The sequence below is a fragment of the Rana temporaria genome, chromosome 4, assembly GCF_905171775.1.
Source record: "Rana temporaria chromosome 4, aRanTem1.1, whole genome shotgun sequence".
Lineage (NCBI taxonomy): Eukaryota > Metazoa > Chordata > Amphibia > Anura > Ranidae > Rana > Rana temporaria.
In genome coordinates, this window is record NC_053492.1 from 120,295,644 (window position 1) to 120,318,365 (window position 22,722).

The 22,722-nt window shown below is 43.8% G+C and overlaps 1 protein-coding gene across 2 annotated transcripts in view; it reads left to right on the forward strand.

The window, feature by feature from the left end:
• SAG (S-antigen visual arrestin) overlaps positions 1 to 22,722 on the forward strand; it is a 61,411-nt gene that overhangs the window by 10,773 nt on the left and 27,916 nt on the right. For both annotated transcript variants that reach the window (XM_040348963.1, XM_040348964.1), the window contains exons 8-12: positions 982 to 1,117; positions 2,311 to 2,395; positions 3,682 to 3,754; positions 17,702 to 17,839; positions 21,296 to 21,373. In XM_040348963.1, coding sequence (XP_040204897.1) covers positions 982 to 1,117; positions 2,311 to 2,395; positions 3,682 to 3,754; positions 17,702 to 17,839; positions 21,296 to 21,373 — 510 coding nt within the window. The remainder of the gene's footprint in view (positions 1 to 981; positions 1,118 to 2,310; positions 2,396 to 3,681; positions 3,755 to 17,701; positions 17,840 to 21,295; positions 21,374 to 22,722) is intronic.

Here is a 22,722-nt window from a genome sequence, read left to right on the forward strand (position 1 = left end):
GTCTTTGTACGCCTCACCTGGTTGCCACCACACATACTTGACACCATTTTTTTTAAAATACTTTTTATTTCATAAATCTGCATTTACAAACATTAACAATATCACATTTCATCATAGGCGTGCGCACATAGGGTGTAAGGTGTGCCTGGGCACACCCTAATCACCCTGTACTATGCAGATTCCCCCTGCTGCCTGGCCGCAGAGAAAGGGACTGGGGAATCTCTGTCCTCAGTCCCTTACTCTGTCTCAAAAGTTAGAAATCAGGGGTCTGTTTAGACCACTGATATTTCACCAAAGCCCCCAAACAGGTCTCCTAAAAAAAAAAAACAATATTAAAAAATAATAATAATAAAAATAAAATTGTAAAAAAAAAATAATAATAATACAAATAAAGAAACTACTGACACCGATCTCTGCCCTGCTGACAAAGCCCTACTGACTTGCCCACTGCCATATATGGTATATTACACACGCATGTGTGTTTTAGCTTTGGTGTGCACACCCTAATGCCATAGGCTGCGCACACCTATGCATTTCATCATTATCAATTTCTATGTTTTGTTTGTTTGAATTTGGTGGAGGCTGTATCATCTGCTAACTATCTTGTGTGTCCTAGGTAAAGACAAATACCTATAATCTATAAATCACTGGATCTAAAACATTTTAATAGTCAATCCGATAACCTCTTAAAGCCTAATCTGTCAAAAGCGACTTTTTAAATATGCAAATGTCTTTGTTATACATGTGTAGTAACATTTTACATGGTATAAAACAGTTTTGGATTAAACTTCATTGATTACAAACAAAAACATTTATCATTACATTACATTTATCATTACATCTATGAATCAATTTTATCCATGACCAAGTGGAAAACTTAATTATGACAGTGATTGCATGTATTATGCCCAATTTCCACTATTGATATTTAATGAACTTTCCTTAAAGCAACTAATTAATTTAAACTTTTTTTTGTTTTAGGAACTCTGTGCGACTATTGATACGCAAAATCCAATATGCCCCTCATCAACCTGGGCCTACACCTCGTGCAGAAACCTCCTGGCAGTTCTTTATGTCAGACAAACCTCTGCACCTGACAGCTTCCCTGGCCAAGGAGGTAAGAGTGACAAAATATAAAGAGCTGCATCCAATCCAAGCATTGTATAGTTATTTTTATAAAGTTAAAAGTGGATCTTAACCCTGATTTTAGAATTGCCTCTTCTCCGCTCCCTGTTTTACTTTTTTTTTTTAAATAAAATCTTCAGACCTGCTCCCCCATGCACATCACTCACCTAAATGAATGACATACTTTATGCCCACTGTGCCTCCTGGGATGTGTACATCACATGTCACAGAAAGCATAATCCTTCATTGAAAAAAAAAAGGGGGGGGGCAGGCCTATCGGAGCGTCATTGTGAGGCCCAGCAGCTAAACCATAAAAAGCCAGCAGGCCTCCCAATGACGTCACTGAAGAAGTGTGACAAAGCAGGAGCATCGTTCTGATGGGATTCAGCAGGACACCGCTGGATTCGCTGAGCAGGTGAGTATCTAAATTAGTTAACAGCCACAATAAAGTTTAGTTCTGTCCCAATAAAACACAAATGGATAATGAGGGTGGAGATCTGCTTTAAGGGAATGTTTCTGCATTAAAGCATATCAATTAGTTAGAAAAGTGATTTCCAGCTAGTCATAAATTAGCATTTTCAATGTTTTTCCCTCAAAGATTTGCCAATCTACTACCCTATACATTACACAGTGCTGGGTGAGCAGTCATGTCAGTCCTCAAGGGGTCTAGATGTGCTTTCATTGTACTGTGTTATAGAGGAGGACCGGAGTCCTATTTCTGTGTTTAAAATAGTTTCCAATGTTTGCTCTTGCGAGTGAAAGTCATCTTTTTTTCCTGCCCCATAGCCAAACAGGAAGTGAGAGGAAATCTCTGCAAATTAAGGGAATACATTGGGAATACATTGCCCCCCCCCCAGGTCCTCAGAACTAGTGTCCCCACTGGAAAATTTTAGGGTGGGTCTTAAACAGCAAGGGGTGTGGCCTTGACAGGAAGGGGTGGGTCATATTTAAATTAGGGGGTGCACAAGTTTAGTCAGGCCTAGGGCAGCACAAAACCTAAATACACTACTGCCCCCCCCCCCCACACACACACGAGCACACAAGAACATATAAGGTGGTTCCCATTCTGCAAAAGAGATGATAGCTTCACAGGTTTAGTTTAGTTTAGTATATAATATAACTCCCGTAACACCAAAATGCATGCTCCTACCCTCTCACCGTTTCTTCGTTTTAAATTATTTGCAGGTGTTTTATCATGGAGAGACAATTACTGTGGCTGTAACTGTGACCAACAGTTCAGAGAAAACAGTCAAGAAAATATCTACTTCAGGTACGCTGTGTGAAATAAAATCTTTGTTAATATAAGGGATTAAAAGAAACAAATACTTGAGGTCCTTTCACCTTTTCACTTTGGAAAGAAGATGCTGCACCTGATAGAAGATTTTACAGAATGCTGCCAGAGTGGTTGAGGGGCATCTATTACAGATTTCATGGGGAATGCACCCTGCATAGAGTCCTTTATGAAGTACACCTCATCACAAAGCCCAGTTGCATCGTGGAAATATAAAAATACATGACTTTGTCAAAAGTACATTTTGCACATTGCATTGATGATAAATGTGTTTTTTATTTATTTATTTTTAGAAAGGATACTGCTTATACAATATGTACTGATTACTGTATAGAATGGCCCGGATTCACATACGTCGGCGCATATTTATACCACTGTAGTGTATCTCTTTTACGCTACACCGGCGCAGCGCACAGAGGCAAGGACTGGATTCACAAAGCACTTGCTCCCACTCGCTCTTAAAGATACGTTGGGTTTCCTCTGCGTAAGCCAGCGTAGGTGGAAGTGGGCGTGAGCCATGCTAATGAGGCGTGACCCCATGCAAATGATGGGCCATGCACCATAGAAGTACTTAAAATGAACGGCACATGAGCCATCCCGTGGCCGAATCCCAGTGCGCATGCTCAGAATCACGTCGAAACAACTGCCTAAGATACGTTGAATCACTGCCTACGATGTGAACGTAACCTACGCCTAGTCATATTCACGTACAACGTAAACGACAAAAGATTCGACGGCTTGTGTTCCCTGGTCCATACCTTTGCATGAGTTGCGCCTCCTATATGGGGAATAACTTTACGCCGGACGTACGACTTACGCAAACCGCGTATATTATGCGCCGGGCGCAACTACGTTCGTGAATCGGCGTATCTCCCTCATTTGCATATGTGTAAATATGCGCCAACGATACGCCGGCGTAGGAAAGTTACGTCGGTCGGATGAAGCCTATTTTCAGGCACGTCTCAGTTTATGGGCACGGCGCATAGATACGACGGCGCATACTTACACTTACGCGGCGTATCTCAAGATACGTCGGCGTAAGTGCTTTGTGAATCCGGGCCATGGTGTTTTTTTTTTAAATTAATTTAATGGTGCAAATCTGCAATACTTGCGAACGATCTTTCTGACCTTCTTGGCTAAAATGTTTTGCACTTTAATATTGTGTCTGTCAGAGAATAGATAATGCATGGTGATGCCAGAAAAAAAAAGCTGAAAAGTGCATTTGTACGGAGTTATAACTAAGTTATGTCTTCTTTATCTTGCAGTGGAGCAAACTGCAAATGTGGTGCTGTATTCTAGTGACTTCTACACCAAGACTGTGGCTTTTGATGAATCTGAGTAAGTACAATTACAGAGGGAAACATTTGTAAACGTAGATGCCTTTTGCATAAGCTAGTTTTATTAAACAAGGATATTGTACAGTTTCACCAAGAAAAGAAGGGACCAGAAAATGAAGGTGGTGATATGCACCAATACAACAGTGAGACCAATCAACATTTTGATTCAGGATGATTAACCAGCTTATTCCCACTTTCACATTATAACTTCCCTAGAAGCAAGTTTAAGGCCGTTTTTATAAAGCGCAGATCCACTCTGGATGACAGGTCTGTCTCTGCTCACTGTGTAGGGAGCGACCTCTACAGCATGTCCGTTTTCATCTGATCCAATCCGCTGGACGGATAGAAAACGTATCACCATCCGTCTGTTTTAAGAAGATCTTGTAGGATCGGATGGCAGGTGGCTGTCAGAGGACACATCTCCGCTGACATCCCATACAAGTCAATGGTTGGCCCGCTCAGATCCGCTTGTCCGTTTTTAAGGCGGATCTTTGTCGTCCGATCGTGTAAAAAGGGGCCTTAGGGTTGGAATAAGGTGCGAGTTAGGGCAGAAATGTATCTCTTTGAAAGATATGAAGAGACTATATCCCAATTAAAGGAAATGTAGGCGGAAAAACAAAGGCTTTATTATTGCTGTCATGAGTCTGCTGATGTACTCAAAATGGTGTATGGGTTCAAGAAAAACCTTAGATTATAGATAACGTTGATCAAGGGAATATCTGATTGCCTGTTGGAGGGATCAGCAGGAAGGAATTTGTTTTTCTCGCTGGAGCAAATTGGATCATGCTTTTGTTTTTTTTGTTTTTTTTTCTCTGGATCAACTGTGGAAATAGGATTGTATATATGGAGGAGGTAGTACATATAAGAATTTAGTCTAAAATGAAAACTAGATGAAATCAAAGAAAATAGGAAAAAATCCTATTACTTGCTCATACATCACGGGACACAGAGCCTTAATTACTTAATGGGATGTCCCATAGCAATGCTTAAATTGAGGGGAGGGAGACACAGATCAGAAATAAAGACCACCGTTGGGCCAGAGGATCTATGCTGCTGTCTTCAGTACACAAAGCCCGAAGGCGACATTCTCGTACCCTCTCACATCTACCTGGTAGAACTTGGTAAATGTATGGACCGAAGACCAAGTAGCAGCCTTACAGACCTGAGCCATGGAGGCCTGGTGATGCACTGCCCATGAAGCACCAACTGCTCTAGTCGAGTGCGCATTCACCTGAAAAGGAGGAATCTTCTTTTCTAAACCATAGGCCTGAATAATGACTTGTCAAATCCAACATGCAATAGTAGATTTCGACACTGCCTGGCCCTTCCTTGGGCCCTGTGGCAGAATAAACAGACAATCAGTCTTTCGTAACCGAACCGTAGCTTTCAGATAAACTTTTACCGCTCTTACAACATCTAGAGAGTGTAGACTCTCTTCTCCGCAGACTGCGGATCTGGAAAAAAAGACGGTAGGACTATATCTTGATTCAGGTGAAATCCTGAAACCACCTTAGGTAAAAACAAAGTCGGGTGAGGACGCAGCACCACCCTGTCATCATTAATAATCATATATGGCTCTTTACATGAAATTCTGAGGATATGGCTACGAGAAAAAACAGTTTCTTTGTCAAAAGACTTAAAGAAGCATGGTGTAATGGTTCAAAAGGTCGTTTCTGTAAAACAGACAATGCTAAATTCATATCTCATGGGCATATGGGAGACTTAACCGGCGGATTCAACTGCAGTGCTCCCTGAACAAAGACCCGGATTAGGGAATGAGAGGCAAGCGGTCTTTGAAAGAATACCGACAAGGCTGAGATATGGCCCTTGACAGTGCTCAAGGCCAACTTCATTTTTAAGCCCAACTGAAGAAAGGCAAGAATCCTATTAATGACATACTTCCTAGGATGCCATCTTCTGGGTTCACACCAGGAAACATATGCCTTCCTGATTCTGTAGTAGATGAGCCTGGAGGCCGGCTTCCTAGCATTAACAAGAGTGGATAGGACTGGACCTGAGAGCCCACGTTTTCTCAGAATGTGGGTCTCAACAGCCAAACCGTCAAATTTAGACTTTGTAAGGCAGGATGGAATATTGGACCCTGCGACAGTAGGCCCGAGCATAGCGGGAGAACCCAAGGTCTTCCTTTTGTCATTTTTATGATTTCCGCGTACCAGGGTCTCCTGGGCCAAGCCGGGGAGACCAAAATCACCTGCTTTCCTTCCCTCTTGACTCTCTGAAGGAATCGTGGGAGAAGCGGAAATGGAGGGAACGCATAAATCAGAGAATATTGATCCCACAAAATTGTCAGGGCATCTGACCCTTGAGCAAAAGGATCTCTTGTCCTTGACACAAAGTTGTCCAGTTTTGTGTTGAACCTGGAAGCCAACAGGTCCACATCTGGGGTAACCCATTTCTGACATATGACTTGAAATATGTCGGGGTGTAGATACCATTCTCCTGGACTCAGTTGCTGGTGGCTTAAAAAATCCGCCTGCCAATTTTCTACCCCTGGAATGAAGACCGCAGACAGGCAAGGAATATGCCTTTCTGCCCAGGACAAGATGTGATTCACCTCTCTTTGAGCATCCAGACTTCTGGTGCCCCTTGGTGATTTGATATAGGCCACAACTGTAGCATTGTCGGACTGTATCCAAACAGGACAACCCTGCAGTTTGTAAGACCAGACTTTGAGGGCCAGATGAATTGCCCGAATCTTGAGTGGAACTGGGCGTAAGGGACAGCCTCGGATGAGGCTTCCATCTTTCCTAATAATTTCATGCATAAAGGAAAAACAAAACTGCGCTGATAATCACACTAAATTAACACACTATAGGTGGCAGCTAGCGTGCTATACACAGATAACAAAACAAGAACAAAAAAGCCACGCCACAAATTTTAAAACACTCTTGATAGGAAACTTTGAGAGTATGGTATATAGAAAAAGTCCATATATAAGTAACATGAATCACTTAAGTAAAAATCTGTGAGGAAATAAACATATAATTTAGGTGATAAGCATAAATTCATGTAGGTCAGTGGTCATCAACCCTGTCCTGCAGGGCCCACTAACAGGCCAAGTTTTATGTATTACCTTGGGGAGATGCAGTCTAGAATACTGCAATCACTGAGGAGCAAATGATATCAGCTGTGATGTATTTCAGTTATCTTGCAAACCTGGCCTGTTAGTGGGCCCTGCAGGACAAGGTTGATGACCACTGATGTAGGTTAAATCACTGCAGATAATGTCCTACGATCCACACCACCAAGTGACATGTAAAAACAGTATAGGTGAACCCTCCCCCGGAATAATAGGCCGCTTACCAGAGGGCAAGCAAATCGAGCAATTGGCTATAGCCCAGCCACGGCCATTATCTCCTCAGGGACCCCGGATGGAACAGGTTAACCACAGGTACTCGATGGCAGCCAAAAGCAAACGATTTTAAACAGCATGTAAGAAATCCAACCAAATGCCGGCCGGCATACAAGGAGCCCTCCTCTGCATGGTGACGTCACTGCACAGCCTCCCAGATGCGTTTCGTCATTCACAGGACGTTATCAATGATGTCCTGTGAATGACGAAACGCGTCTGGAAGGCTACGCAGGGCTTTAAGTTGATATCAGATCCTTAAAGCCCTGAGCATTGTCTATAGGACAGGTCAGGCTTTTGTTTGCACAAGAAATAGCTGCATCTATAGCAGGTATCCCCCATTTCTTAGTGAAACCTTCTTCCATAGGATAAAGGAGGGAAAACTGCTTAGGAAGAGAAAGCAGTTTATCTGGGTAAACACAGTCATCATACATCAGTTTATCCAGCAAGGCTAAGCCAGCCCTTCAAAATCCTCTTCCATTCATGGAAACCCTTACGCTTCAACTTCAAACTTCCCCCCAGGAGACTGTTCACATTCTCCTCTGCTATAGGCCACCTGGGCCAAAATCGCAGTTTTTGCCATCATTAACGGAGTTCATATCCACTTATACCCTTAACAGCAAACACCTTTTGCTGCTCGGGGACTTTAATCTGTGGGCCAACTCCGCACAGGATCCCATTGCGGACGCCTGCATTGATCACCTGGAGGGATTAGGGCTACAGCAACTTATATGCGGGCCAACACATGCTTCAGGTCACACACTCGACCTAATTTTCAGACAAAATCTGAAAATAAGCATTTTAGAAAATGAACCATTGCCATGGACAGACCACCATGCAATTAATTTCATAATCTCCAAAATTCCCCCAGTGATAAAAGCACCCAAGCCGGTGACAATACACTGGGCTAGATCTCAGAAGAAGCTCCATTCGGAACTCTTCAAATCTACCTTGGGAAACAGAATCAAAACCATCCATCCACATCAAACAGCCGCAGATACACTGGATGCCATAAACGCAGCCCTGCTACAGTCAGCCGATTTAGTAGCACCGAAACGCAAAGCCTGCATCCGAAAAAGAAAGTCCGGCTGGTTCAACAACCAGCTGTCGCTTCTGAAGCAAGAGCGCAGAAGGGCGGAAGCCGCCTGGAAAAGAAATCCTGCAGAGGATAACCTCATCATCTACAAGGCAATAACAACACGATATCATAAAGAAATCTTCAAAGCCAAGAAACACCATTTTTCTATGGCGATTAACAGCGCCCTAAACCGCCCCCGCGAACTCTTCAAGATGGTCACCCAGACCATGAATCCAGGATGTCTTGAAGTCCCCAACTCAGACACCCAAGAGTTCTGCAATGAACTATCGGATTTCTTCATCAACAAAATTGAAAGAATCCGGGAAAGCATCATGCAAAACAATACCCCCCTCAACCCCACCGTCAATCAACCACAAAACACCCACAGAAACGCTCTACAATCAACAAAGTTCACTCTGGAACCGATCTCCATCGATACCACAAAAAATATCATTGGTGCTTTGCGGAACAGCACATCGCCCAATGATATCATCCCCACCAAACTGCTGAAGGAATGTGCCGACATCCTGGCACCACCCATCACACAGCTTATAAACCAGTCATTTAAGGAAGGCACAGTGCCATCCCTGTTGAAAGAGGGCACAATCCAGCCCATCTTGAAAAAACCTAACCTGGATCCCAAGGACCCAACTCACCGCCGTCCCATAACAGGCCTAAATGTTCTCTCCAAGATAATGGAGAAAGTAGTGGTACAACAGCTGCAACAGCATCTAGATACCCACAATCTACTGGATCCATTACAATCAGGCTTCCGTCCCGGACACGGGACAGAAACGGCCTTACTCAAAATATGGGACGATGCCCTCGAGGCCGCAGACGAAGGAGAATCTTGTCTCCTGGTTCTGCTGGACCTAAGCGCAGCCTTTGACACGGTAGACCACAAACTGTTACTGATGCGACTAGCCAAGGTAGCAGAAGTCGCAGAAGGTGATTTACCATGGTTTTCTTCCTTTCTTGAAAACCGATCACAAACAGTTAAATTGGGTTGTTTCACGTCGGAAAAGCGCACGGTGTCATGTGGAGTCCCCCAAGGATCCCCCCTGTCACCGGTGCTTTTCAACATCTATCTTCGCCCTCTCTTTGATATTATCAGTAGCCAAGAACTACTCTATCACTCTTATGCAGACGATACGCAACTGTATTTTCGCATCTGCAACAAAAAGGATCATCATCTCAGTTTAGAGAAATGTCTCTCTTTGATAGAAAACTGGATGACTAAGAGTTATCTTAAACTCAACAGTTCAAAAACAGAACTCCTTATGTTTCACGCCAGCCGAAAGAGTCAACTGGCAACAACCTGGACACCCCCGCCCATTCTGGGCCAAATCATCACCCCTAGCTCCAAAGTCAAAAGTCTCGGGGTCATCTTCGACACCTTCATGACAATGGACGCACAAATAGGGTCAGTAGTCAGCGGAGCGCACCATCTGTTGCGCCTACTACGCAGACTTATTCCATTTATCCCCAAAGAAGACATAGCAGTCGTGGTGGGAACAATCGTGAATTCCAGACTGGACTATGCTAACACCCTGTACCTCGGACTCCCAAAGTACCAAATCTCCCGTCTGCAAGTCGTTCAGAATACGGCCGCCAGACTGGTGACTGGGAAAAAAAATGGGAATCAATCTCACCTTCGTTGAGAACCCTTCACTGGCTGCCAGTAAAAGACAGAATTGCATTTAAAGCACTCTGCCTGACACATAAGTGCATCCATGGGAAGGCTCCGCAATATCTTTGCGACAAGATAGAACCTCACAATTCGAATCGCGTTCTGCGATCCACCGACCAAAATCTGGTCAGGGTACCAAAAACCAAATACAAGTCCAAAGGAGAAAGAAGGTTTGCTTTTCAGGGTCCTAGACTATGGAACGCTTTACCAACCAGCATTCGGTTGGAGGAAAACCACCTGACTTTCAGAAGACGGATCAAAACTCTGCTCTTTTGATGTCATGAGACACGAACAACTAGCGCCCAGAAGCGATTCAGTTCGCATGCGCCGCGCTTTATAAGTTTTTCATTCATTCATTCATTCAACTGGAAAGGAGCATGCAGCCTATGGGGATTTCCGAGATCCCAAGGAGGAAACAGGGAACATAGAAGCTTCAACATGAGGCAATTTGTAAGTGGCACGCACCATCTCTGCATAATATTGCCACCTGCGTCTTTAGCGACTGAGAGGTAAAAGAGAACCTCTCCTCATCGTCTGAGACCTCAGACTGCACCTGATCCTCATTTCCAGAAAGGGATTTTTCACCCTCAGAATGCTCATTTGATGAGCGAGCCAGAGCATATGAAGGGGATCTACCCCGTTTTCTGTCATCTTTTAAGGAGGTTGCGATTATAGTAGCAATCCTTCCTTCTAAGCCATCCAAAGCAACTTTTAAAGCGTCCTCAGTGACGTATACAGGAGCTGCCATAGGAGAAGCTTCAAAACCAGACAGGGGCACATGATCATCCTGTGAGGCTGTTACCAGACTGACAGAGGGGGATGGTAAACTGCAGGCATGCTCAGAATCCCTAGCCAAGGGGAAGGAGGGATGGGAGGTATATGTATGGGTTATTCAGGAACTATAGTTACTACTATAAACACTTACAGAAAGAATGTAAGAAAAAGAGAAGTGGAATGTTTTTAGTTATGTTGTAACATACAGAAGGCATATTTGTGTGTAAATGAATTAACATGATGTGGATAACCTTGAAGAAAATAATAAAACAAAGAATTTGAGAATCCCTAGCCATAAGTGGGGATCTCCTAGTGCCTCTTTTACTAGCCCTTGTACCTCTTCTGGGAGACTTAGTCCTGAACTGCAAAGCAGAGGTACTACAAAAAAATGCAATCACTGTTGTGCTATAGTCTCACAATACACAATATTAGCTCACTGCACAACCTGATACCGAGTAGGAGTCTTAGGTTTGCCTGGTTCAATCCACAGGAATGCTTACAGCCCACAGCTCTGTGTCCATGCCGCTTACAGAAGACTCTGGCGTGCTGGGATTTAAAAACAAGTCTCTTGGCGCCTGCGCACAGGTGTTCCGTGCATGCGCACGGGCAAGAACAACCACGGCCCTCGCCCCCTGCCTATGGGACAGTCAAAGTGTGCTCCTGACGCGTGCGCTGACCATCATGGCGGCGGCCAGGGTGAAAGAGGAAGGAGAGCAGACCACTGGGGGCTTCGGAGGACCCCTGTTACGTATTTGTGGCAGAGCCTGCCGCATAGGAGGTGAGTGGTGTTCAATTTGACCGACTTACCTTAATCCACGCCGCAGGAAAGCTGCTGAAATAGCAGATCCAGCCTTCACCCATCACGGCGGGTAATGTTGTGCCAACCTTCAGGTTAACCATGGGTTCCCACTTAGAGGAACCTCATACCTGGATCTGTAGAAGACTCTGCCAGTAACTTTTCGTGCCACAGTTGCATTAGTACACCAAATCCTGGATCCCAGAGCCCAGACCTCCGCAGAGAGACATTACAGGCAAACCTTGTTTCTTCTTTACACAAGGCCCAGGTACCACCCATCTTAGGCTTTTGATATGATCAAAATAGCTTTTTTCTTCTTAGCACATGTTCAACGTGACACTGGCAAAAAAACTGAGGTACTCTCCATTTGGGAGGGGTTATATAGGGGAGGAACTCAATTCTAATTGGGTTTGCCAGTGTTCAATCACCTGTGGTGACTACATAACCCATTAAATAATTAAGGCACTGTTTCCGGTGATGTATAAGCAAGAAAGGATATTTTATCTATAGTATGAATGAATACCTTGCAATGTAATTTGCATCAGTCCTTGAATATTTTTAAAACGGAACTTTGCTCTCTTTAAAAAAAAATATGTCAGTAGCTACAAATACTGTAGATGCTGGCTTTTAGTAAACAGCACTTAACAAGCCTACGAGTCCGGTGTTGTCTTCCCCACAGTTGATTTTTCCCTTTTCTGACTCTGCCATCTTGGATCAGTGAGTCAGCAATTTTTTATTCTTGGGTTTAACCCTGCTTTAAGTATAGTAACATAGTATGTTACATTAGTGTTAGGTGAACGGTTCATGCTGAGCAAAGGTTTCGCCCGGACATCGCCTCTTTCGGCCGTTCAGCGAACACACTAATTTATGAGGAGCTTGGCGGGATCTTGCCTTTTCGAGCGCCCCACAATGTACTGCACGCTGCAAAGTGAATGCTAGGGCCCTAATTGGATAAAGCCTTGCACCTGACTGCTGGTCAGGTACAAAGCTTTGCCAATTAGGGCACAAAGTCAGAGCACTGATTGGACAAAGTGATGATGACTTTGTCCAATCACGGCTCAGTGCTCATAGTCCCACCCCACACTATAAAAGGTTCCTTTTCTTTTATAGAGTGTGGAGTGTTAGTGTAGTGTTAGTATACTGTGACACATTTATCTCTGTTTAGTGATGCTGACTGTGCTATCCAGCCACAGCATGCAGAGGAGGTGGTGGACTAGCTTAATAAACCATCCTCATCCTCTATGACCCAAGCTGACACTAGTGCACAGTCCACCGCAGCTGCCAGAGCGGCTTATTCTGCCTCCTTGTCCACAGCTAATCCTGAGAATGCAGGAGAGGGCTCAGTGCTGGAGCTTGTTTTGCCACCACGTTTCCATACAGCTGGTAGTGATGATGCGATATCTGTCAGCTCCACCACCACCTCCTCCTGCTGAATTCTAGTCTAAGGAATAGAACCTACACCAGAGCAGAGATTCTTTCGGCTGCGGGGGCAGGCCCAGAGGTGGTTCACACCACAGAAGCTTGAGCCAGGAATGGTGGTGTGCGATATTGGCAGTAATCTTCTGTCTGTCCTTCGACCGGGAAAGTTGACACATGTGCCATGCCTGGCACTTGTCCTCAGTTTGGTGGTGCAGTGTTACTTAAACAGGTACCGAGGTTTGCAAGAACCTCTAAGGCAGGCCAGAAGAGTCTGTAGTCATTTCAGGCGGTCATACACAGCCAGTGTTCGGCTAGCTGAAATTCGGCAGGGAATTCCATCTGCCAGTAAACCGCCTGATTTGTGACATGCCCACCAGGTGGAACTCAACTTTTGAGTTGCTGGGTTGCCCTGCGTGCTTTCTGAACGGTGCTGTCGGAGGTTTTGTGACAGATAAAAGAGCGCATCTGTCCACAGACTCTGTTGACTGGTGGACATTTGTCAAAATGAATCAGTCCTGGATTAGGAGCAGATATCAAGCCCCCGATGCCGTTGTCGCTGATATGGTGTTATTGGGATCTTGAATCTCTGCAAGTCTGTCTAGGCTGCCTAGCTTTGTGGGTGTTGATTTTAACCCAAAGTAATTTTTTGGTATAGGTTTCATGGGCACAATTAACACCCAAAGACCAGTTTTTCAGCAACTGACAGGGTGTCAAATTTACATTTTTTACAGCAAGGCCAGTTCTTACTTTCATCAAGAGAGACCGATCGGGCCTCCATTTTTCAGGCAGGCCAAATCGGACCACCCCCTTTTGTCTATAGAGAGGCTGATGTAAATGGACATGTGTCCGTTTACACCCGCCTGCATCCGATTCAGTCCAGTCCGCTAAAAACAGATTCCCCATCCATCTAGCAGATCGGATGGTATCCGTTGGAAATGGACAGGTGGTCTGTTTCCATCTGAATGCCCCATAGAGAACAGCGGGCTGTGTCCATGTCCCCTTTGCATTAGCGGAGCGGACATGTTCCCATCATCCACCTACTTCAGCAATGATCAGCAGACAGATCCCCTGCTGAGCATGCAGATCTGCTTGACAGAGTCTGCTCCATGTGAAAGGGGTCTTACCAGGAGCTGGTCTGTTAGAGGTTCTGGGGTGTAGCCCCCCCTGCAGGGCGCCAGACTGGTTCAGTTTTTTTTTAAAGCCACATGCTTGGAGCCTGAGGTTCTAATTGGCTTGAAAAAGGTTGGGCTTGGGGCGCAGTGCATTGCAACCCAAACCCACCCAGTTGCAACAATAGCGAATTAATATTGGCTATCGTCTTCTGGCTTCTCTTCCTGGCAAAACAGGACATATCGGGATGGCCTAGAGGAGAAGCTGAGGGTGCCATGGGGGCGGGGCGGGGGTGGGTGCGGGGGGGCATCAACGTAGAGTGGAGGGGTGTGCGTGAACCTGGGGGGTCTTACTGTGTTTTTTTTTCTTCTTTTTTTGCATTTTACATTTATTAAAAAAAAGGTAAAAAATAACACTTACAATATAAAGTGCCTCTGACCGGCACTGAGTGTCTTTGGCAGTGTCAACCGTTAAAAGCCGCTGACCAGCATTTAAATGGCGTCCTAGAAGGTGTGTGTGCCCCGCTTTTCTCTGCATGTGTTGCTACAAGGGGTCCTTGCGTGCTGGTGTGCTTCACCCTCTGTGTGTGTGTCCAGACAGCCTCTACGCGTTTCGCTATTTGCGTCGTCAGGAGAGCTCTCCTGACGACGCAAATAGCGAAACGTGTAGAGGCTGTCTGGACACACCAGCACGCAAGGACCCCTTGTAGCAACACATGCGGAGAAAAGCGGGGCACGCACACCTTCTAGGACGCCATTTAAATGCTGGTCAGCAGCTTTTAACGGTTGACACTGCCAAAGACACTCAGTGCCGGTCAGAGGCACTTTATATTGTAAGTGTTATTTTTTACCTTTTTTTTAATAAATATATTTTAATATACTACACCATGATGAGCCCCTTGTTTTTGAGGATTTAAGGATACCTTGTAAAAGGGAAAAGGAGGTAACACCCACTGACGGACAAAGAAAAGACACCACTTTGAAGCCTAATAATATCTGGGGTCTGGTGAGTGTTGATTTTAACCATTGGTGATGGTGGCACATCTTTGTCGGGTGGAAGAGATAGCGGCACTTTTCTGTATACAGCACTACCAACATTGAACCTTTTGTTTGCTGGAACCTATTGTATAAGAGCAAGATTGCCTGTCATTGGACTATTTTCAGTGCAGCTAGCACATTGCACATTCTACTGGTTGTTTGATAACTATTTTATTCTTTGACATTTTTTGGGATTATCTGTTTCCAATATCAGCTATTGGACAATTCACGGTGCAGTTGGCACATTGCACATTGTGTGTTTGTCTTCTGTAATTTTTTTTTTATATATATATATATACTTTTTTTCTGTATTGTTTGTTTTCACTATTTAGCTGGCTAGTAGTAGTAATAATAGCCATTTTTTCACAGGAGCACTGTGGCATATTGATTGATGTGTATGCCGATACACTAATTCATATCTGTGATTCAAGTTTAAAATTACTGTGTCACATTTGCACGATTTAAATTTAATTTATATATTTTCATAGATTGTTTGTATTTAGGTTATCTACACTCAATATTGGGTGCATTGTGGCCCTGATATATATATTTCACATATGGTTGATGGTGTATTATATCAATCCACAGTCCACACCTACAGAGATTAAACCCTCTGGATAATTAGATCAGCGCAGTAACATTTTTTCCTTAGGGAAAGGGACTTGAATGAATAAGGAATCTGTTTAGAGATTTCTCATTCATTCATAAAATTACAGTCTGATACATAGTAACACTTGCGGTTACTATATATCAGCTGTCAGTGGATATAGGAGCAAATCGCTGCCTATATCTACTGTACTACAGGGGGAGCTTAGTAAACACATGTTTACTAAGCCACCCAAACTTACCCACACCCCTCCCCTACCCCCCGTGATCCTCCGCCTGTCAGATTGCCGGAGATCAATGCGGTCAGCATCTGCAGGTTGCAGGAGGGGAAGGAGCAGTGGGCAGAGAAGCGGTGGCATGGAGGGGGGTGGCCAATTTCAGGTTCAGAACTCTGATCAGCGGGTTGTAATTTGCTGATCAGAGTTATAGAATTTGTCTGCTGAACAATTCTGATATAAGCTTATGGTCATTGAATCGACCATAAGCTTATAGGAGAGGGAGAAATGTGGTCCGTACAGACTTGGCCACCTGCTGGTACTTTTTAGGTTCTTTTTTATAAATTCTTAATTTTTCCATAAATTTCTCAATATTGTTTCAAATAGACATAATCATACATGTTCGGGATTCAACATTTATATTACATCCTATAGATCAGTGGTTCTCTAGTGCCGTGACCCCTTGATAAAATTTCCCATGTTGTGGGGACCCTTAACAGTAAAATTATTTTCGTGGCGTGGGTTGTCAGCACCCAAGGCAAGACAAGTAATTTACGCCCCTAACCCACGGACATTTAGTGCTCCCTGAGTCCCTTCCCCTCGTACAGTAGTAAACCCCTTATGGTACATTTTAATTTGTACCACTCTTTCTCTTTGTTCTCTTTTCTTTCCCTTTTATCTCTCTCTCTCCTAATTTCTTGCCCCCCCCCCCCATCACTCTCTCTTTTCCTCTCCTTTCTATGTATTCTCTATTTTTATTCCTTATGTTACTCCTTGGTGGGGGGAACGGGATGAGTGGCAGTGCTGGCGGGGAGTTGGGATGTGTGGCAATGTTGGGGGGAGTTCTGATCAGCCAACTTAGGTGCTCTTGATCAAGAGCATCTGTTGATCTGAGAACTGTAGTGGGGACTTTTAATGGCAACTATAATCACAGGTAGTTTTACTCACTGTGTCTCCGGATTCACTGTGGTGTCTCTTAGCAGTGACACCTATGCCGAAATCAGGAGACAGGGTCTCCTCCAGCCCCTTCCACTTCACATTCCTCACCAGTCAGCTGACCTCTAGTTTATTTACCCCCAGCCATGCCGTGAACTGAATGGGCAGCTGCAAAAAGGCTAAGTGGGCGGCCGCGGGCTCCAGGAACAGCCCAGCTGGGCGGCCGCAAAAAGGCTGGGAGAGTGGTGCGAGCTTCAGGAACAGCCCAGAATTTGGTGACCCCTGGCAAATCATCATTCGACCCCCAAGGGGGTCCCGACCCCCAGGTTGAGAACCACTGCTATAGATCATGTGCATTCTATTCCATTCATGCTTATTACAGAGTCATTTTTCTGTTTCTTCCCCACCCGTTTCCCACCCCAAAAAAAAAACAACCTCTGACCGCGCCCCACATCTCCCTCCCCTCGCCGCCCAACGCCGCTTTCCCTCAGTCGTCCTCTCTCGTCTCTTCTCTATATGTCATGTAGGGGGCCCATGTCTTACGGTACCTGCCATCTTGATCCTTCATTGCCAAAGTGAGATTCTCCATTTGTTGGATTTCTGCAATCCTCGCAAACCATTGCGCTCTTGATGGGGGGCTTTTTAGGTTCTTTGGCAGTGAAGGGGTTAATAGGGTTCGCGGTTCGGGTCCAAGCTTTTCCGATGTTTGAGAGTTCTGCCACAAACCGAACCAGGGGGTGTTCGGCCCATCATATTACATTTTCATTAGCTGAAAGCACAAGTGGTAGTTGAGTAAAATTAAAGAATCATTGTATAATCAGAAATTAGTCCTACTTTTTATCCTTTCGTGATATGCAAATATAAATAGCTTTTGTAAACAATCTGTTCATTTAATGTTATGTCCTTTCTTTCTGCAGTGAAAAGGTATTACCAAAGTCCACTTATAAACACACCTTCACCCTTCTGCCTCTTCTGGCATATAACCGAGAGAAGAGGGAAATTGCTCTTGATGGCAAACTTAAACATGAGGACACCAATCTGGCATCTAGCACTCTGTAAGTAAGTTTTGATGGAGGAACTTCAGAGACATCCATCACCTATTATTGTGTGAATATTTTGTAAATCATGGCTTCAGACCTCTTTAATTTTGCCAGGATTTTAAACTTGTTCATATACTTTTAAAGTAACATTAAACTCTTAAAGAACAAATCTTAAAAAATTCCTTCTATTGCTCTCAGCCTACCCCCAATTTTTTGCTGCTGTGACCGATTGTCAAGCCTTGTACACATGGGCCATCTCGTCAGGAAAAAAAACTTAGTTTTTCCTGACGAGATTTTTGGCAAGAATCTCCTGCCGTCCGAGTGTACAGACTCTCCTTTCAAAAGAACCAGAGTTCTCTTGAAAGGCAAGAATGCAGTAACGTCATCGCTTACGACGAGCATGCGCTCGTCACATTCGATGCCGTCGCCGCCATCTTGCTGCACCCTACCTATGCCTAGGAAGCTACCGCGCATGCGTCAAAGTCATTTCGAGCATGTGCGGGTTCCACCGCGACCAGGTAAGTATACACACTCTCGGGTTTCTCGGCAGGAAAACTGCCGAGAATCTCACGACGAGAAAATAGAGAACATGTTCTCTATTTTTCTCGTCTAGATTCTGGGCAGTTTTCAAGAAACCTGAAAGCCTCGTACACACGCTCGGTATACTCGGCAAGAAAGCTCTGCCAGCAGTTTTCTTGCTGGTTCTTGCCAAGTAAACCAAGCGTGTGTACGAGGCTTTAGAGTTTTGCTACATTCGTCCTTCGGTTCCACTGTTTGTAGGAACATAGCCACTCTCTCTTGCTTACTCTTCAGATGGACAAGGGACTATAGACTATGGACTATAATTCGTAGTGTGCATAGAGCAGTGCATAGGACTGCAATTTACATGCACTGCTTGTTCCAAACAAGCAGAGTTAAGGTAAAAAAGGAGATTTGGGAGCAGAGTACGTTTCAAGGAGAAAAAAAAATAAAGTTTTATAAAAAATTTAATTACAGGACCATTAAGTAATAAATAGTGGATGTGCATGGAATATTTTTGGAGCGTAAGGATGTTTGCTGTCTTTTTAATTTATATGCCAGGATTAAAGTGGAAAATTTGTTTAGCGCCCTGAAAACCCAAACTACAAGCCTTTAGAAAAATAAATAAGTATGTTTAAAGTTTATTAGAACTTTAAGATAAATATTTCATTGTGTAATGAGAGATTCAGATGTTGGAGCTTCCTGGCATTATACCTCTATAGCAGGCATGTCCAAAGTCCAGCCCGCGGGCCAATCGCGTCCCGGTTTCGGACGGCCCGCCTGGTCATTTTGACATATGTCTTTTGTGGCCCCCAATGAATCCCTGAGCACCAGGGGCCACAAAAGAAATACATGCTGGCTGCCTTGGAGGAGGTGGGACATATACAAATACAGGAGTATTTCCTGTTTACACGGCGACAGGAAGTCCCGTCTCTTGCGCTGCCATTGGATGACTTTTCTGTCCATCACAGGAGGCGGGACTTTCGATTAAAGAGGCAGACGATAAAACAGGAAATCCTCCTGTGTGTTTGTCGGCGCTCGTCCCACCCCCTCCCTGTCTCCTCCAAGGCTGTAGATGTCCATGAATCAGGCTGCAATTCAGTGAGTCTGCATTCAGGGCAAGGGGGGTGCTGTATTCATGGCAAGGGGGGGGGGGGGTGCTGCATTTATGGCACTTGTGAGGCTGTATTGATGGGCAGTGACCCTTATTTTGATTCACAGTTCTTTATTTAAAATGTAAGATTTTTTTTTGAAGTGAAGGTGCGTGTTATACACCGATAAATACGGTATATATCCAAATAACACTCCTGAGCTCATCTCTTCACTGCACACAGCCACAAAGGCAATGGAATTCTTGTTGGGCAGTGTATTAGAGCTTGAACAAACACACTTGGACCGAATTTTAATGGTTCACAGAATGTCAGGCAAATTGGTCTGCCCTCACGCATGTTCACTTCATCAAATCTGGCCCTCTTTGAAAAAAGATTGGGCACCCCTGCTCTATAGGACACTAGCACCAGATTTTTTTTTATCTTTGTGTAGGAATGTATAATCCTTTTTTAATTACAGCTGAACTCCAAGATAGAAAAATATTGTTTAAATGTAAGAAGAATTTATATTTTTACTTGTATCTTGGTGTTATGTGCATATTTCTTCCATATACTGTATGTGCATTAGTCCAGTGTGAAACATCTTTGTGCATAAGTTTCCTGTAAAAAATACCAGTGACTGCTGCTCTCCTGGTTTGTGCAGGGTGACTGGTCTTGTATCCGCCCCCTCCTATAGTTTTTTGCAGGCAGTCTATAGTGGGTGGAGCTGTTGGTCCCTGAACATGCTATTTGCAGCACAGTGATGATATCACTATTACTTTTACTAGGTATATTTTGGATTTGCAAAGACATTTGGTATATACAAGGTGTATTTACATAATTTGTGATTATTGAGGATTGTATTAAAATATATTTTTTGTGCATGGAGTTCAGATTTAACAAAGAAACTGTAAACATGAGAATGAGAGAACAAGCAATTTGAGGAAATAGAGCACCTGTGCTTAACTTTTTCTGCAAGTTTTTAATCACATTTAGGCCCCATGTACACAGGACGCTGCTAAACGTACGTTCAGAGTCAGTTGGACGCTTTTTCAACTTCCCCTGAACTCATTTAATGTTATCCTATGTGACCATGTACACAGTCTCGTTTATTGGCGTTTATAGGCAGTTGCGTTTAACAGCGTTTCTTTGAAATCAAAAAAATGTGTTCAGACGCCAAATATTTCCATGTTTCAGACGCTAAATGCGGTAACCCGCGTTTATCAGCGTTTCGTTTATAGGCGTTTTTGGCCATTAGAAAAAAAAAAAAAAAAAAAAAAGAAAGGACGTTTTAAACGTGGGTTACCATCTGTCAATTAAATCGTTCAGGAGCAGTTGTAAAAACGTCCTGTGTACATGTGGCCTTAAAATTGTGTTGAAACTGGGAATCTCAGTATATAAAGCCATGGGTGGTTAAATCATCTGCTACCAATGCAGCATGCTTGTGAGCGTGAATGAATATATATCTCCTGATAAAACATAAGTAATGACAGATGAGAAGAAAAACTCCATTTGTGAATGGTCAAAATTTAGTGAAATATTCCTCTTATGAAAATGTGGACCAGGTTATCTTAAAAGTTAAGTAGAAAATTACCCAGACATAAATGGTATCCAAGAAATTTCCATTGAAATATTTTGTTTTAAAAGTGATTCAACTTTTTAACAAGAAGCTGTGACCTGTTACCCCAGTTAAAAAATAGTACACAAAAAAAGTGACAATGTCTACATCTATCCGTTTATTATATTATTGTCTTCTTTTGTGTTTTGCATGTAATTTAACAAGAGAACATCCACACAGTGAACTAAAATAAAAAATACATTATTGTTAGGCTTTATTACTGACTACACCTTACTCTTTTTCCAGTTTAAAGGAAGGCATTGATCGCACTGTCATGGGAATCTTAGTGGATTACAAGATTAAAGTGACTCTCACTGTCTCTGGGTAAGTGATCCATATTAGTTTATTTTTATTCCTATTCCAATTAGCAGGGCCATATTAAGAACATTATGGGCCTGGTACTGAGGATTTTGGTGGGCCTTATATAAATAAACAATTTTTTTTTGTTATAACAAATTAAGAAAGAGAAAGAGAGAGAGAGAGAGAGAGAGAGAGAGAGAGAGAGATTGCATGGGAATGACATCAATGCAGCCCAGCCAAGGCAAGTGACCGAAGGCACAGAGCCCAGAAGGATGACTGGGTGAAGATGGAACCGCCCAGGACCTGCCGGACAGATCACAGATCGCAGCACTGGAGGGCTCAGTCTGACAATTTAAGTGTACCCTAATGTGCTAATATGCTGTGCATTCTTGTACATTGTGGCATAACCTACCTCGGGCCTCTAAAAAGTAGTAATGTTAGCAAAGTTTACTACCGCTTTATTATCACAGGATCCCAGGAGCCTCTCATGGGGCCCCTACTGACCCGGTGGCCCTTGGGCAGTGCCTAAGTGCATAGTTGCCAACATTTCCAAAATATTTTTAAGGGACGCTTTTTTTTACAAGTACTATATTTAGAGTAGCTGAGATCCCCTATGATCCTCTATACATCACATTAGTAATCACAAAATTAAATAAGTTCTAATAATGGATAGAACAAATATGAGGACTGAGAAGATTTCCTTTAGTTGAACTAACAAAAGTGTCTCTATTCAAAATCTGGTAATATTAAGGATATTCAGTATAATTTTAAAGAACTGTTTTTGTGGGTAAGAGGCATAGGAGAGGAGTATGGACGGTATAAAACTGGGAAGTATGTGCAGGGTAATGTAGAGGAATGTGGAGGGTCTAACAGTGGGCACTATGTACAGGAGAGGAGTGTGGAGGGTATGACAGTGGGCAGTATGCACAGCAGAGGAGTGAGGAGGGTATGACAGAGGGTGGTATGTACCGGAGAGGAGTGTGGAGGGTATGAAAGTGGGCAGTATGTACAGGAGAGGAGTATGGAGAGTATGACAGTGGGCAGTATGTACAGGAGAGGAGTGTGGGTGGTATGACAGAGGGTGGTATGTACTGGAGAGGAGTGTGGAAGGTATGAAAGTGGGCAGTATGTACAGGAGAGAAGTGTATGACAGTGGGCAGTATGTACAGGAGAGGAGTATGGAGGGTATGATGGGGGCGGTATGTACAGGAGAGGAGTGTGGAAAGAAAGATAGTTGGCAGTATGTACAGTGTGATGGGTAAGGTTGGGTTACAGTATGTACAGGAGAGGAGTGTGGAGGGTAAGGTTGGGTTACAGTATGTACAGGAGAGGAGTGTGCAGTATGTACAGGAGAGGAGTGTGTAGGGTATCAA